We start from the raw sequence: 16,321 nt of genomic DNA on the forward strand, positions 1-16,321 counted from the left end.
CCGCTCTTTCATTCTGCTCATTCTGGTTCAACAACTCCTCAACACAGACCAACGCTAACTTTTAAAGGCACATTGTGTAATATTAGGAGTATTTAACAGCATCTAGTGGTGAGATTCTAGATGTCAACGCTCCCTTGCTAACCCCACTCTTTTTGGGATATTTTACAGAAGCTACGGTGGCCTTCAAGGACAAGAAGCTAGTTAAAGACAGACATGGAAACAGAGTCAACAATAGCTTTTAAAAAGGTACAGTGTGTAATTTAGTGACATCTAGTGGTGAGATTCTAGATGTCAACGCTCCCTTGCTAACCCCGCTCTTTCATTCTGCTCATTCATCTGGTTCAACAACTCCTAAAGACAGACAAGGAAACAATGCAAACGCTAACTTTTAAAAAGACATGGAAACAAAGCAAATGTGAGCTTTTTATTTTTCATTTTGGGATTTATTTTTTCAAAGAAGTCCAAACGTTAGCTTTTAAACGAGCCCACAGTAAAGGAAACTTACTTTTTATTTTAAAGTTATTTAATCATGACATGACTAATGAATCTAGAATATTTGTTTTGTATCTGTTACAATTAATTTTTTTAATAATTGTTTATTTTTTCTTATTATTCATTTTTTCTTTTAAATGTACGATTTGGAAGTTTAGTTTTTTTATCATGATCATCTTTGTTTTCTTTTTTTTTCTTTTTGTGAAGTCTTTTAAACATGAATTTTGTTTGTTGTATTTTTGTGCTTTTCATTTGGTTTTGTATTGTTTTTGATATGTCTGAAATAAAATAAAAAATGAAAATGAAATGAAATCTTAAACATTTCATAAATGTAATATAAAATGTAACATTTATAAATAATACAATTCAACAAGATGAAAATTTAAATAATTCATATATTGTTTACTTATTCATCTGGGGGGAAGAAAATCCACTTATACTAGAACATGCCATTTAACATAAAAACAGTGTCAAACATATTATTATATTCCTCATAAAAACACTTTGCCCTTTTATGGAAAAAATGCCGATGCGTTTTTCAGAAGTGTAACATTGAGTATAAAATGATCTTACTGCGATGACGCTCCACTTGTCCTGGTAGTTATCTCTGACGTCTGGCGCCGCCGAGATCAGAGCATTGAAGATGTGGACGTCCGCTAAAGACAGAACAATAAAACTTTGAATAAAACTTTATTTATATAGTAGCACTTTTCAAAACAAAGTTACAAAGTGCTTCACAAGGTCAAAACAGCACAGCCGAATGAAAATTAAAATCAAGCTGGAAAAAAAGTCAGAAATAGCAGAGATACCCTCAGAGACTACACAACTACAAACCCATAAATGCTAATGGGAATATAAAAATGTATAGACACAGGAATACATGTCGATATACGCATATAAAATGAATACAAAGATGTTCTGAACGGATATGTTTTAAGCTGTTATTCAAAAGATATTACTGATTCTGTCAATTTCATATTGATTGATTGATTGATTGATTGATTCAATTTTATTTCAGACATATCAAAAAAAGAAAAATTAAAAGCATGAAAATACAATAAAAAAATATGTTCAAATGATTTCACAAATAAAAATAAACAAAATAAACAAAAAATAAACAAACAACATATTGAATTGATATGCCTGAAAAGGAGTAGGAAGAAGTATAAACTTATTAGATCCTACCCCTTTTCCACAGCTCAATAAGTTTATAATAATTTTTTATATTATTATTATTTTTTTTTTTATATTTATATCAACAGGCAAGGTTTGGTTATTAGTGACTGCCTTCAGTTCACAGAAACATATCAACAGAGAATGTAAATAATGCTAATCATAGTTTAGACAGATGGTTATTGTCCCAATTTAAAGTCTTGTGTGCCTTGGAATTTAAAGTTTTATTATGTGGCGCCATCTAGTGTTGATGTAAAGAATAACAACTGCTGACAGCAACACACAATTTATCAATGAATAGATTTACATTTAGTATGTGTAGGGCAATAAAAGAACAAACTAATAGCAAAGGCCAATGGTGTCCAATGGTGTCAACTCTACATGACAGTGTTTACTGTTATTTATGAATGAAATATGATTAGAACATAATTTTAGTTTGCGATCAAATTATAATAATTTTTTTAAATACAAATTAACAGGCAGAAGTGCGACTTGTTCGATTGTGTTTATAAACGTACCGTTCATTCTGTTGTTCAGCATGTCTGTGTAGAAGCTGAAGGCCTTTGCATACGCTCCGTGCTGGAAAGAAATAGACAAACACATGCATCAAAAACCAACCATTTCACTGCCACTACAACACAATGAGTAGTGAGTGGTTTTAACCCATTGATACCGGATACTCAGTCACTACTATCCATGCAGGATTATAACCTCGTTTAGCACATTATTTTTAAATATTTTATATAATTTATAATTTTTATTCCTTCCCCCATTTAATTTTGACGATTTTTAGAAAAATTTGTTGGTTTGTAAGCGCTAAGGGAGCATGTTTATATGAAACCTGTGAACCTTAACTTTTAAATGTATTTTATTTCATGTTTCTATGTGCTACACAGGCTTAGATATTAAGGTTTTGGTAGACTTGACAATTCGTACTATTTTTTCAGAAAACCCTCAGGCATTAAGGACATGTATCCTAGATTGCCATAGTCATCAATGGGTTAACTATTGTGTCCCTACCTTGACCATGCCCCTGATGAGAGCGGAGTAGCTCTGAGTGTCTCTCTCTGGCAGGGAGTTGAAGATTCTCTCTGCGTTGTTGTTCTCCCTCCAGGTGAACTTCAGGAACTGGGAGGCTCGAGGGAGACGCCCCCTCCCTCTCCTCCTCACCTCCTCTGCTGCTCCCTCCTGCACACACACGCACACGCACACGCACACGCACACGCACACGCACACGCACACGCACACGCACACGCACACGCACACGCACACACACACACACACACACACACACACACACACACACACACACACACACACACACACACACACACACACACACACACACACACAGACACAGTTATTCTCTATGTCTCAGGTCTCTGATTTATTATTTAGCGTGCAGTAAAATAATTTTCTTATTTTTCCTAGAACTGCAGTTATAAGTCGATATCCATAACAATTATTCAAAGTCATTTTTATCATTGATTATAGTTTTTTAGTAGTAAGTTAAGTTTCTGGTTCCTGTGGTTGTCTGTCTGCCAACGTTCCGAGTCTTTAGAACTGCAAACTGAATGTTTTGGGAGTTTTTTGGACTAAATAAAAAAATGTCAGGATGTCATGGAAACTGATTAATGGACAAAACTGATTATTGGTTAAAGATAATTGATACTGAAAATAATAATTAAGTGCATGTGTATTTTGGATTATAGTTTGTCTCTCACCCCGTCCTCAGGCTGTGTTTCTCCCTCCTGCAGCGGGTCTCTGTCACAGTACAGAGAGATCAGGTCCAACAGGTCATGGGTTGTTTCCATGGAGACAGCTGTGCCTAAAAGGAATAGATGGTAAATGTCCTTGATTTATAAAGCGCCTTTTAGCCGGTTTTCTCAGCCCCAAAGAAGCGCTTTACATTTCTTACCACATTCACCCATTCATACACACACTCATACACCGATGCTGCTGCCATGCAAGGTGTGTGTGTGTGTGAGTGAGTGAGTGAGTGAGTAAAGGCTGTTACATACTCCGCGAGAAGAAAGAACAAAGTTCTCAGTGACAGAGCTGCGAGAAGAAAATGACGTCATTTTCTTCTCTCAGCTCTTGTTTAGCTGTTCTCGCAGCTTGTTCTCGACACATCACCCGGGCCGAACTTTCTTCTCGCAGGTTGTCCGAGAACTATTGTGTGATTGGTCAGTCTGAAGTCAATGAGGAAAGCGAAGTGAAATCAGCTGGCGCTACTGAGTCAATTACCATGGTAACAATGCGCCGCGGTGAGGAGTTCGGCAGTTGAGTTCTCGTGAAGTATGTAATGTCAGACCAGAAAGAACTTCTCGCAGCTCTGTCACCGAGAACTTTGTTCTTTCTTCTCGCGGAGTATGTAACAGCCTTGAGTCTGAGTGTGTGTGAGTGAGTGAGTGAGTGAGTGAGTGAGTGAGTGTGTGAGTGAGTGTGTGAGTGTGTGTGTGTGTGTGTGTGTGTTCTCACCAGATTGTAGCAGCTGATCGTACATATCAACAGCAGCTGTGACTTTCCTCAGGTTGATTCGTTCCTTCAGAGCGTCTTCACTGACGTCCTCCAAACGCAGGGACACAGTCTCCGGCATCAGACACTATAAACACACACACACACACACACACACACACACACACACACACACACACACACACACACACACACACACACACACACACACACACACACACACACACACACACACACACACACACACACACACACACACACACACACACACACACACACACACACACACACACACACAGATCAACCAATGTCTTTTTGTCTAAGTCCGACAAAATCGCTAGATATTTTCAATTTCTAAAAGATGACATTAGCCATGTTTTAAACACATCTAGGCATAAGAGGAATGCTGCATTCATGTTCTATTTGAAAAATCTGAAAAATAAATTCTAGATTCAAAACCAACTCAAAAAAAAAAACACAACTCGGAAAATCGACAAAAATATAGTTCTGATTCCGTATGTGTGTGTGTGTGTGTGTGTGTGTGTGTGTGTGTGTGTGTGTGTGTGTCTGTTTCTTACTGGTATGTGCGGTTCAGCAAAGTCTGTGGTGAAGAACTTTGGATTGTTGTTGATGAAGAATTTTGCCGCAGCTTTGCCGGATTCCTGGGAGAGAGAGTAGAGCTTCTACAGAGAGAGAGAGAGAGAGAGAGAGAGAGAGAGAGAGAGGGAGAGACAGACAGAGAGAGAGAGAAAATGAGTTCCATTCATGATTTCAACAACATCAATTTTGCCACAAAAAAAATTATAAAATTGATAAAAACGTGATTTGTGAGGCACAATAACTGGAACGTATTGACATGAAACCTAAACCCAATTATCAATTAAATTTAAAATTAAAAAAAAAATTAAAACCTTTACTTTTCCATATATAAGTTAAAATAATGATAAATGTCTGATTTGATAGTAAATATAGAAAAAAACAAGTAAATTCCTGCACACGTACAAACTGAGGAAATGCCCTGGGAGTGAGGTAAGGGTCATCCTGGAACTGGTAGGAATATGCTGTGGGATCCTGGAGGGAAAATAAATAATAAAATTAGTTAAAACACAGACAGACAGACAGACAGACAGACAGACAGACAGACAGACAGACAGACAGACAGACAGACAGACAGACAGACAGACAGACAGACAGACAGACAGACAGACAGACAGACAGATAGATAGATAGATAGATAGATAGATAGATAGATAGATAGATAGATAGATAGATAGATAGATAGATAGATAGATAGACAGACAGACAGACAGACAGACAGATATATGGAAGTAAAAACGTCCACATTGAAAGATACCCATCGATACAATAGCTTTATAATATGTGATAAGACTCTCACCTTGTTGACGGTTGCAGCCAGAGCCTCGAGCACTGCCTCTTTGCTCCTGAACACGAACACACACACACACACACACACACACACACACACACACACACACACACACACACACACACACACACACACACACACACACACACACACACACACACACACACACACACACACACACACACACACACGCACACACGCACACACGCACAATGGATTGAAAACTCAAACACTTGTCTGACTTTTTAAATTAAAAACAAGCTGATCTATTTGAATACACTCTTCAAAATTAAGGTTTCTGAATATACATAATGTACATAGTGTTGTTGCCTGCATTGTAGGATATACAGACACATACCATGATTTCTTCTTAGGGATGACAATATTCTCTGTAGGTTCTGAAACGACATTGACACAACGGTGGAATTTTAATATCACTGAAATTTCACGACCCGATCTTAATAGCTCAGTTAAAGGTGCAGTGTGTAATATGACATCATCAAGAAAGTTCTACAAAGTTCTAGAATGCAACACTCCCTGGGTAACCCCAACCCTTTCGAATAATAACAGAAGCTACAGTGGCCTTCAAGGACTAGAACAATTCTACATTTTAAACAATGCACCTGATGACATTCCAACTATGACACTTTCAAGATGGCGGCACTAGGCCTTGGTCCAAAATATGCAGAAATATGGACATATATGAGACCCTTTCAAAGGGAAAAAATAATAATTAAAAACGTTTTTTTCAGCTATTATGCACTAAATTAAACGTACTTATGGATATTATAATTACTTTCTACAAAATCTGCTAGGAAATAAAACCCCAAATTCTACACACTGCAGGTTTAAGGTTTCCTCACACTGATATGTTTGTTACAACAGTTTGTTTTAGAAATGACCAAAATGCTCTATACCACATTACCTTGATTAGCTTCTGCTACTTGTTGTCGCAGAGCTGCGGTCCAACCAAATCTCCTAGGGAAAAAGAGGTACATTTTGCAGCATTTAATTCATAGATGGCTTTTGATGCATAGACAATATCTGTCTGTCTATCTATCTATCTATCTATCTATCTATCTATCTATCTATCTATCTATCTATCTATCTATCTTTCTAATGATTTAATGTAATTGTTGCTGCTCTGCTAAAGATGTCCGTCCTTGTATAAAATTTCCTTTTTTATTATAATTATTTTGTATTTATTCTATTCATACATTTGTTTATTTACTTTGACATTGTGAAATATAATTTTATTTAGCTTAATGACCTCTTGTCAAACGATGCAGCGAAAACTCACGTACACCCATGATTTCAATGACATTCAATTTAAATTAGTGATATTATGGAAAAGAATATACACATGTACATCTTGCCTTACCTGTGAGTCCATAATTGTTCCAAATTATTCAATAATAATCTGCTATTTCTCTGCAGTAAATGCCCTACGTGCGAACCGGGCGCCGCCATCGCTGTTTCACAACTGAAGGATGCTGGGACGTTGGGACAAACCATTTAGGCGCCGAAAAATGGGGGTGACCAAGATTAACAATATTTTGTATTTTGAAGGAATACGACATTTTAAATGTTAAATTAACAAAGATACAATGAAAATTATAAGTATAGCATTGGTTAATCCATATAAATATTGATGTGTCGAGTTAAGAAAGCTTATTTTCATTTTTGTCCACCCCTCCTTTAATATTCATAATAGTCTCGTCTGACGTTCTCCACTCCACACGTGGGTTACACCAGGAGCAACTGTTGAATCGCGTGCTGTTTCAACCCTACGCCATGATTCTGTAGGATTAAATACGCACTTTTACATTTGGATAAGTCTCCAAGTTTAGTTTATTAAAATGTTGTTCGGGAAAGACGTGCCATGGCGCCGTCTGGAGGGCATGACTTTCGGCATGTACTCGGCAGAGGAGATACGGTGAGTGATGGATGGATGTAGCCGGTTAGCTGTAAAATGCTAATCAAAACAACATGCCCTAACATGCCTTCGCCTGGAAAAAGCAGTATGGCATGTTATTACTTTAGTATTTTCATATTGCATGTGAACATTTGGACTGATGTGTTATGTATCTTATTAATTTATTTAATTTACATGTGTTTACTTGTGCATCAGATCTGATTATTTGCAGACACTGTGAAAGTCAAATTTCTTAACAAGTTAAATACTATGTTTTGATTTATTTCATATTTGCACAAGTTAAAATGCACATAAAGATAAATACATGATATACAATACAGCAGGGAAAGGGCCTCTATCTAAATAATGTTATTTGTAGTATAAGTTATTGAGTACACTATGGACCCTCAGAAAATTTTCATTTCATTTCATTTAACTTTTATTTATCCTCGAGAGACCAATTGAGGGGTCACCCTCATTTTCAATGACGTCGAGATAAAAAATGAATGAAAAAAAATGATATGACAACATAAAAGTTATGCCAAACTAACAATAATTAACCGCAATATATATATAACAAAAATACTAGGCAAGGCAAGGCAACTTTATTTATATAGCACATTTCAGACACGGGGCCACTCAAGGTGCTTCACAGGGTCAAAAATAAAAATACATCAAGTATAGAACAGACACACAAAAAAGAAACAAATTTAAAAACATGGATAAAAATACAGCATTTAAATAAAATAAATAAAACATTCGAACAAAAAATAAAAATTACAGGTTAAAAGGGAAACAGGAAAGTCTTGAGACCCGATTTAAAAGAGCTGAGTGTCAAATGTAAACAGAAAACCGTGTGTGTAATGTTCATGACTGTATTTGTGAGGAGGATATTGTTTATTACACCTGTATTGACTCCTGAGCATTAGTAATGACAGTGTTACTACAGATCCGTAAAAACTCATTTGATCAATGTTGACAAGTTACATAATACCAACTAAATGGTATTTAGGCATCTGTCATAACATGTTATAGAGTTTAATTGTAAGGCAAGACAATGCAAGTTTATTTCTATAGCACAATTCAGACATAAGGCCATTCAAAGTGCTTTACAGGGGGCATGATTAAAATACATTATACATATTCGATGTTATAATGATGATAATAATATCTTATATAAAAACATATGAAAATATTTCTCTTTTGACATTTCTTTGTACGATGAATATTTATTTTTAATATATTTCTAAACTCCCCTGTCAGTCCACGTTACCATGGGAGCTGTGTGTGTTTAATGACAGTCTCCCTTCCTAGGCGTGGTACAGTAAGTTCTTTCTCTTATCCACAAAGTCTCCTGTGTACATGTCACAAGAGGAAAGGATAAAAGAAGGAACAATTATTTTGTCTAAATTAATTTTAGTTAATTTAATTGTAGAAACATTTGTGTTGTTATATAAAACATTTTTCTCATTTCTATTCCAGGAAGTTGAGTGTGAAGACGATCACTAACTCCCGGTTCCTCGATGCCGTGGGGAACGTTGCTCCAAACAGTCTGTATGACCTGGCCCTGGGTCCAGCAGACAACAAGGAGGTAAAACTACTGTGTGTGTGTGTGTGTGTGTGTGTGTGTGTGTGTGTGTGTGTGTGTGTGTGTGTGTGTGTGTGTCTGTGTCTGTCTGTCTGTCTGTCTGTCTGTCTGTCTGTCTGTCTGTCTGTCTGTCTGTCTGTCTGTGGTACAGTACAGTAATAATAAAACATCTGTAAATTGCTCCAAATCTTTGGAACAGTGTAACCATTTTCATAGAAGAACCACCCAGACTGCTGAAACTTTCAAGTCCTTGCTTAAAGAGGACCTATTATACTACTTTTCTGGTCTTAATTTCTTGTTTTACACTGCTATAGAGCAACCTGACACGAATCACATCACAAAAAACTATGTAGATTTTCGGGAAGCTCTTTCTCTTATTTTGGCGATCCAGCACGTCCTGTCAACACTTGAGTGTGTGTGCTTCGGCAATCTCCGCTCCCTCCGCCTGTGCATCGGCCATCTCCGCTACCCCCCCCCCCCCCTCTTGCAAACCCCACTCCGTTGTGATTGGTTACCTTCCTTCCGGAACACTTTCAGTGGCGGGAAGCGCGAGCATGGACCTATAAGGGCGCGAGGCAGACGCGAACAGGGAAGTGACATCATTACCATACATGGAAACATCCGCGTGGTCACGTCACAAATTTTTATGCGACATCACGAATTATGAAAGGGTAGACCGCTTTGAAGACGTGACTTCTCGACTGGCTAGAATAGTGTTTAGTGCTCGGCACAGACACCCCAGACGGTCAGCAGGGAATATGTCGAAATGCATGTAAGTCATTATTTGATAATTTAGTATGGTTAAGCATGACTATGAATCATCATAACAACGTTTATAGGTCATGAAAGTCAAAAAGCATCATAGGTCCTCTTTAAAGGCCTACTTCACCGGTTTGAATATGAAGGTGTATTGAATTCTGAGATCCTATGTAGTATAAATGTGCAAAAAAAAATGAAATTGGTTCATCCTAGCCTGAGAAAAGGCAGAAAGGGTGTTTTTTTTAACCCTATATTAATCTTACTGTGACATCACAGTAAGATAAATATAGGGTTAAAAAAAAAACCTTACTTTGTAAATATTACTGTGATGTCTCCTACTGTGACATCACAGTAATATTTACAAAGTAATTTTTTTTAACCCTATATTTATCTTACTGTGATGTCACAGTAAGATTAATATAGGGTTAAAAAAAAAACTCTTTCTGCCTTTTCTCAGGCTAGGATGAACCAATTTTAAAAAATGTTGCACATTTATACTACATAGGATCTCAGAATTCAATACACCTTCATATTCAAACCGGTGAAGTAGGCCTTTAAGACCCACTAAGTTTTTTTTTTTTTTTTTTTTACTTTTCATTTAACTTTTTATTCTAGGTGTGTTCGACTTGCTGTCAGGACTTCAACAACTGCCCAGGACACTTGGGACATGTAGAGCTTCCTCTGCCTGTTTACAACCCACTGTTCTTTGATGTAAGAAATAAGCATGTCCACAAATACACCACACAGCCCTATGCATGCAGTACACATCTGCTTACAAAAAAAATCATCTCCTTGTCCACCAGAAACTGTACCTGTTGATTCGTGGTTCCTGTCTGACGTGTCACATGCTAACATGTCCCCGCGCCGCGCTGCACCTGCTGCTGAACCAACTCAGACTCCTGGACCACGGAAACATGAAGGAGGTTTACCAAGCAGAGGCAGTGCTCAACCAGGTCCGTTTACTGTGTGTGTGTGTCGGTGTGTGTGTGTGTGTCTGTCTGCGTGTGTGTGTGTGCGTGTGTGTGTGTGTGTCTGTCTGTCGATGTGTGTGCGTGCGCGTGCGTGCGTGCGTTAGTGATGTAGAAATGGATTATGGCATGAAGGGCTGCATGATTCATCGATATAAAATCTCAGAAAGTCCAGTCTTGGAGACAAATGACAATTTCTCCATATTAATTGAATTAAAATTGTTTGCATGGGGTTTTTATTTATTGTGAATGTGTAAGTAATTGTTTTTAACGTGTGTGTGTCTGTCTGTCTGTCTGTCTGTCTGTCTGTCTGTCTGTCTGTCTGTCTGTCTGTCTGTCTGTCTGTCTGTCTGTCTGTCTGTGTTCTAGCACTTGGAGGCAAACCCCAAAGCCACTGGAGATGAAATAGCGATGGTGCTCAAGACGTTTACAGACTCCATCATTGGAGAGAACACTGGAGCTTCAGAGAACGTCAAACCGGTGAGAACACATCGCACACACACACACACACACACACACACACACACACACACACACACACACACACACACACACACACACACACACACACACACACACACACACTTTCTTCTTTTAACATTATATTTATTGGTTTTAGGCATTGAAAGACCATATTTCCATACTAACATTAACATAACTCCCTTACCCCCCTAGCATTTACTTATACCATAGTCTGTGTGAATACTCTATTCTGATTGGCTGGAGTACATTCCATAGGTGTGGATTAACCCCTGATATATGGTCACCTAGATGGAACATAAACATTTACATAAAGCTCTCTACACACCCTGATTATTAACGCATACCGTACAAAACACTTAAAGAAATTTGAATATGATTGAAAATATGGAGAAGATTGTCTGTGATGATAAATCATGCACCACGCTGAGACTGTGATGTATAAAACCAACCACATTTATCTGAGACCTCTTACACTCTGAAAGAAAGAAAGAAAGAAAGAAAGAAAGAAAGAAAGAAAGAAAGAAAGAAAGAAAGAAAGAAAGAAAGAAAGAAATATAATATAGAAAACATACTGTTCTGAACATACATTTCCTGCCCTAGTAAGTAACTTCATTTATTTATTTTATTAGTCAATGGGCACATTAAAATTTGTCTTCTTCGCATATCCCCCTCTCAAGTTCCCACACTCCAGAGGGGGTCAGAGCGCAGGGTCAGCCATAGTACAGCGCCCCTGGAGCAGTTTGGGGGTTAAGTGTCTTGCTCAAGGACACAATGGTAGAGAATGGTAATAGATCACACACTAATCTAGTTTGTTGTTGATCTATATTTTGTTTCAGATTAAACATCTGGTTGAGAAGAGGACCAGTCTGATAAATGACTTCTGGACCATCCACATGAAGAGCAGGAGATGTCCGTACTGCAGGTCATTAATTCAACTGAATTTAGTTCTGATTTCTGTCTTCTGTAGACATTTAAAGGTCTTGAACTACTAGACCACCTTTTAAATTTGTTTTCAAACAAATACACACATTGAAAACACCTTTTTAAGTCACTAAAATCAAATCAAATCAGTTTTATTTGTATAGCCCAAAATCACAAATACATTTGTCTCAGTGGGCTTTACATAGGGCTGGGCGATATATCGAATATATTCGATGTATCGCGAGATGTGCTCCAGGGGATGTATAAAATGACCCTATCGCGACCATCGAATACAAATTGGCACGTAATGTGTTTTTTTTAGCTGCCGCCGCCGCCACCGGCAGACTCGCTGGTGTTCGCTTCTCTCGCTCTTTCCTGTGGCTCTCTGCCCCTCTGCCTCAGACTACATGCATTGGCAACTCACTCACTCACTCACCCCTCCCAACCAGAGTCTCCTGGGCGTGCACCTGTGACGTAGTCTGTGCCTTGTGAGTGTTTACTTTAATCGCCATGTGAAAACAACGACGAGAGGGGGAGAAAAAAAGACGAGGGCTCTGATGCTCTTATGACAGCCGAACGAGCGGGTGGAGGGGGCGCGAAAGACGGCGATGGTGGCCGTCGTTCATAGCATGGACCTTTTTTGTAGAAGGGCGCTTGATAGCATAAGCGGCCGCTGTACAGAGCCTGGTCCTTATGAGAGGAAGGCGAACGAGCGCCGGGGGAGTTTTTGGTCCAACGTCACACAACCACGGCATCCCATTTATTACGGGCAGCCTTTTATAATAGGTCCATGTCAGCACCAAGGGAGGTGCACACCGTTTATTAACTAAAAGTCTATGTAAAGTAGGCTACATTTGCGAGTATTTTTTATAAAATAAAACAGTGTTTTAGTGATAATGCAGGAGGGCTAGATCAATAGGTATGAATAGCATCCAGGAATGGTGCATCGGTTAGAATGCAAGGAATGATGATGATGAGACTTTGCTTTCTTTAGACTATAGGCTATTATTCTCAGCCGTATTTATTTAAATCCTCTGATTGTCTTCCAGTTTTATTTTCATTAACTAAATACAGGAGAATCAAACAGTAGGGCAGGTAACAGAGGGACGATGAGCCACCTGCTGTTTGCGCTCGCATGAATCTCTCTCTCGGACTAACAGGCAGAAAACGAAACTTAACTTAGACAGGGAGCAACTGCTCTTAAAGCGACAGTAACCATTATACATGTCAGAGCCTTTTATACACATAGACTACTATTATGGATCAAAACCGGTTCTGCATTTAAAGTGTGGCTGCTATCTTCAGGGGGTTAGTGGTGATAAACAATTAGTAAGTGGTTGTAATGAGTCATAATTAGTGTTCTCAGTTCACAGATTAACAAAAGATGGAAAAAAACTGTTTCCAAATAAAATAATGCTGGATCCATTGTATGGGAGTGGAAGGATGTGGAATAATCAATACAATGTGCAAACTCTTTGCCATGTGCAAGTTTCAAATTGTTCCAATAGAAAGCACTAAAGAATATAAACATGTTTCATGTAGCCTAATGCATTGTTAGTGCAGGCACATTTTGCAGGGACTATTTAAATCATATTACTGGTGTGATGTTATGCAAAAAATAAATTAAATTGAGCATTTAGGATGTGCTCAAGAGGAGATTTGAAATATATCGAGATATATATCGTGTATCGAGATATAGTAAAAAGATATCGAGATATTGATTTTTGCCCATATCGCCCAGCCCTAGCTTTACATTTCATACAATATGATACAATATGACACCCTGCCCTTACACCCTTAGCTCGGCTGAGAAAAAACTCCCAGTAAAAACCCTTTACCGGGAATAAAAAAAAATTGAAGAAATCTCAGGGAGAGTCGACATAGTAAGGGATCCCTCTCCCAGGACGGACGGACATACTGCAATAGATGTCATAAGTAGAGAAAATCACGAAGGAATTATATAGTAAAGTAAACTAATATATAGCAGAGAAATATGTTAGACTCACTCACTCACTCACTCACTCTCTGAAACACACACACACACACACACACACACACACACACACACACACTGCAGTCTTGTCAAATTCAGTGTGTCCTCCTCAGTGGATGCCACTGGCCAAAATGTCTGCCACAGTGATCGTAGTTCATGGGCCCCACGGTCCATCACCATGACTACTGGGGATAAATATGTTACTACACACAACTTGTGTTATAATATTATTTTAATGGAATTAATTCGATTAATTACTATTATTTTTTAGATGTTGGAACTAGTCAAATTTCTAATAGTCAATGTTATACTGTGTGTGTGTGTGTGTGTGTGTGTGTGTGTGTGTGTGTGTGTGTGTCTGTCTGTGTACTGTGTGTGTGTGTGTGTGTGTGTGTGTGTGTGTGTGTGTGTGTGTGTGTGTGTGTGTGTGTGTGTGTGTGTGTGTGTGTGTGTGTGTGTGTGTGTGTGCGCGTAGGAGCGGCAAGTTCACAGTGCGTCGTGAACACAACAGTAAACTGATTCTCACGATGCCGTCTGGACCAAAGACCACTGGAATCACTGACGGTGAGGAAAGATTTAAAAAAACTTTATTTATTATATTTTGAATGTATTATTGTGCCACCATTTTTACATGATATTCACTCACTCACTCATTTATTCACTCTCTCTCTCTTTCTTTCTCTCTCTCTCACACTCACTCACTCACTCACTCACTCACTCACTCACTCACTCACACACACACTCACACACACACACATTTCTATTCTACAATTTTTACATAGTGTTAAAATATGTTGTTTTTTCTTCTTTGCAGATGATCTGACGTCTGGAAAGAGAGTTTACCTCACGGCGAGTACGGCCAGAGAACACACCAGCAGTCTGTGGGCGAAAGAAGGTGGGACACACATATTTTTTTTATTAAATTTAATTCAACTTAATAGTTATCATATTTAAACAATTCAAGGTGGACATAAACATAGAGGGTGGTCTCATTGTAAGGTACATTTGACTTATCCCTTATTTGAAAACTAAAATACAAATAAATTAATAGTTTTAAGATCGATATATACAGAATTATAGCTTGAACATTTTTGTAATGCATCAGGTTTTACTTTTGGTTTGTATTGTTTTAATGAGGTCTGTACTTTTTTTTTAATACTTATTTCTGTCATGTTGTTTTCATCCATATACTTCCATCAGTTTAAAATATTTTTAATTCATGTGCCCGTTTTGAGAATGCAAAATGACAGCTTAGGGGGAAAAAAAAGTATTTGGCTGTGAAAGGAGCTCTTTTTCCTTATTATTAATCCTTATATATTATTCCTTTCTCTTCCCTTTGGTCCAGGTTACTTCCTGAAGTGTCTGTTCTCCGGTCTGGACGAGGGTTCTCTGACGGAGGGAGAGGGAGGGTTCTCTACTGAACTGTTCTTCATGGAGCTAATGGTGGTTCCACCCTGCAGGTACAGTGTCAACTCTCTTACACACTCACTCACTCACTCACTCACTCACTCACTCACTCACTCACTCACTCACTCACTCACTCACTCACTCACTCACTCACTCACTCACTCACTCACTCACTCACTCACACACACACACACACACACACACACACACTCACTCACTCACTCACTCACTCACTCACTCACTCACTCACTCACTCACACACACACACACACACACACACACACTCACTCACTCACTCACTCACTCACTCACTCACTCACTCACTCACTCACTCACTCACTCACTCACTCACTCACTCACTCACTCACTCACTCACTCACTCACTCACTCACTCACTCACTCACTCACTCACTCACTCACTCACTCACTCACTCACTCACTCACTCACTCACTCACTCACTCACTCACTCACTCACTCACTCACTCACTCACTCACTCACTCACTCACTCACTCACTCACTCACTCACTCACTCACTCACTCACTCACTCACTCACTCACTCACTCACTCACTCACTCACTCACTCACTCACTCACTCACACACACACACACACACACATACACATACACACAACTGTTCACTGAACCAGCAATATTTTCTAGATTTTCTCTGGTAGCTTGTTGTAGCGTTTCATGAGTTGTTTCTTAGAATAAATAACTAAATACATCTTCACCTCATCAGTTGATATTGTGGAAA

At 38.5% G+C, this 16,321-nt stretch overlaps 2 protein-coding genes across 2 annotated transcripts in view; one reads left to right on the forward strand and one right to left on the reverse strand.

Annotated features, from left to right (window-relative positions):
* ptcd3 (pentatricopeptide repeat domain 3) overlaps positions 1-7,003 on the reverse strand; it is a 15,142-nt gene extending 8,139 nt beyond the window's left edge. The window contains exons 1-11 of the mRNA XM_080035392.1: positions 6,912-7,003; positions 6,456-6,508; positions 5,889-5,928; positions 5,540-5,585; positions 5,146-5,214; positions 4,722-4,826; positions 4,147-4,270; positions 3,390-3,493; positions 2,686-2,853; positions 2,184-2,244; positions 1,066-1,148 (exon numbers count right to left, since the gene is read on the reverse strand). Of these exons, the coding sequence (XP_079891518.1) occupies positions 1,066-1,148; positions 2,184-2,244; positions 2,686-2,853; positions 3,390-3,493; positions 4,147-4,270; positions 4,722-4,826; positions 5,146-5,214; positions 5,540-5,585; positions 5,889-5,928; positions 6,456-6,508; positions 6,912-7,000 (942 nt within the window). The 5' untranslated portion in view covers positions 7,001-7,003. The remainder of the gene's footprint in view (positions 1-1,065; positions 1,149-2,183; positions 2,245-2,685; positions 2,854-3,389; positions 3,494-4,146; positions 4,271-4,721; positions 4,827-5,145; positions 5,215-5,539; positions 5,586-5,888; positions 5,929-6,455; positions 6,509-6,911) is intronic.
* A 283-nt stretch (positions 7,004-7,286) lies between these two features.
* The window catches only part of polr1a (RNA polymerase I subunit A), a 33,828-nt gene continuing 24,793 nt past the window's right edge, over positions 7,287-16,321 (forward strand). The window contains exons 1-9 of the mRNA XM_080036116.1: positions 7,287-7,466; positions 8,928-9,036; positions 10,408-10,503; positions 10,596-10,745; positions 11,130-11,240; positions 12,080-12,165; positions 14,633-14,721; positions 14,972-15,052; positions 15,503-15,617. Coding sequence (XP_079892242.1) covers positions 7,390-7,466; positions 8,928-9,036; positions 10,408-10,503; positions 10,596-10,745; positions 11,130-11,240; positions 12,080-12,165; positions 14,633-14,721; positions 14,972-15,052; positions 15,503-15,617 — 914 coding nt within the window. The 5' untranslated portion in view covers positions 7,287-7,389. The remainder of the gene's footprint in view (positions 7,467-8,927; positions 9,037-10,407; positions 10,504-10,595; positions 10,746-11,129; positions 11,241-12,079; positions 12,166-14,632; positions 14,722-14,971; positions 15,053-15,502; positions 15,618-16,321) is intronic.

This window comes from Ammodytes marinus (assembly GCF_949987685.1).
Source record: "Ammodytes marinus genome assembly, chromosome: 10".
NCBI lineage: Eukaryota > Metazoa > Chordata > Actinopteri > Uranoscopiformes > Ammodytidae > Ammodytes > Ammodytes marinus.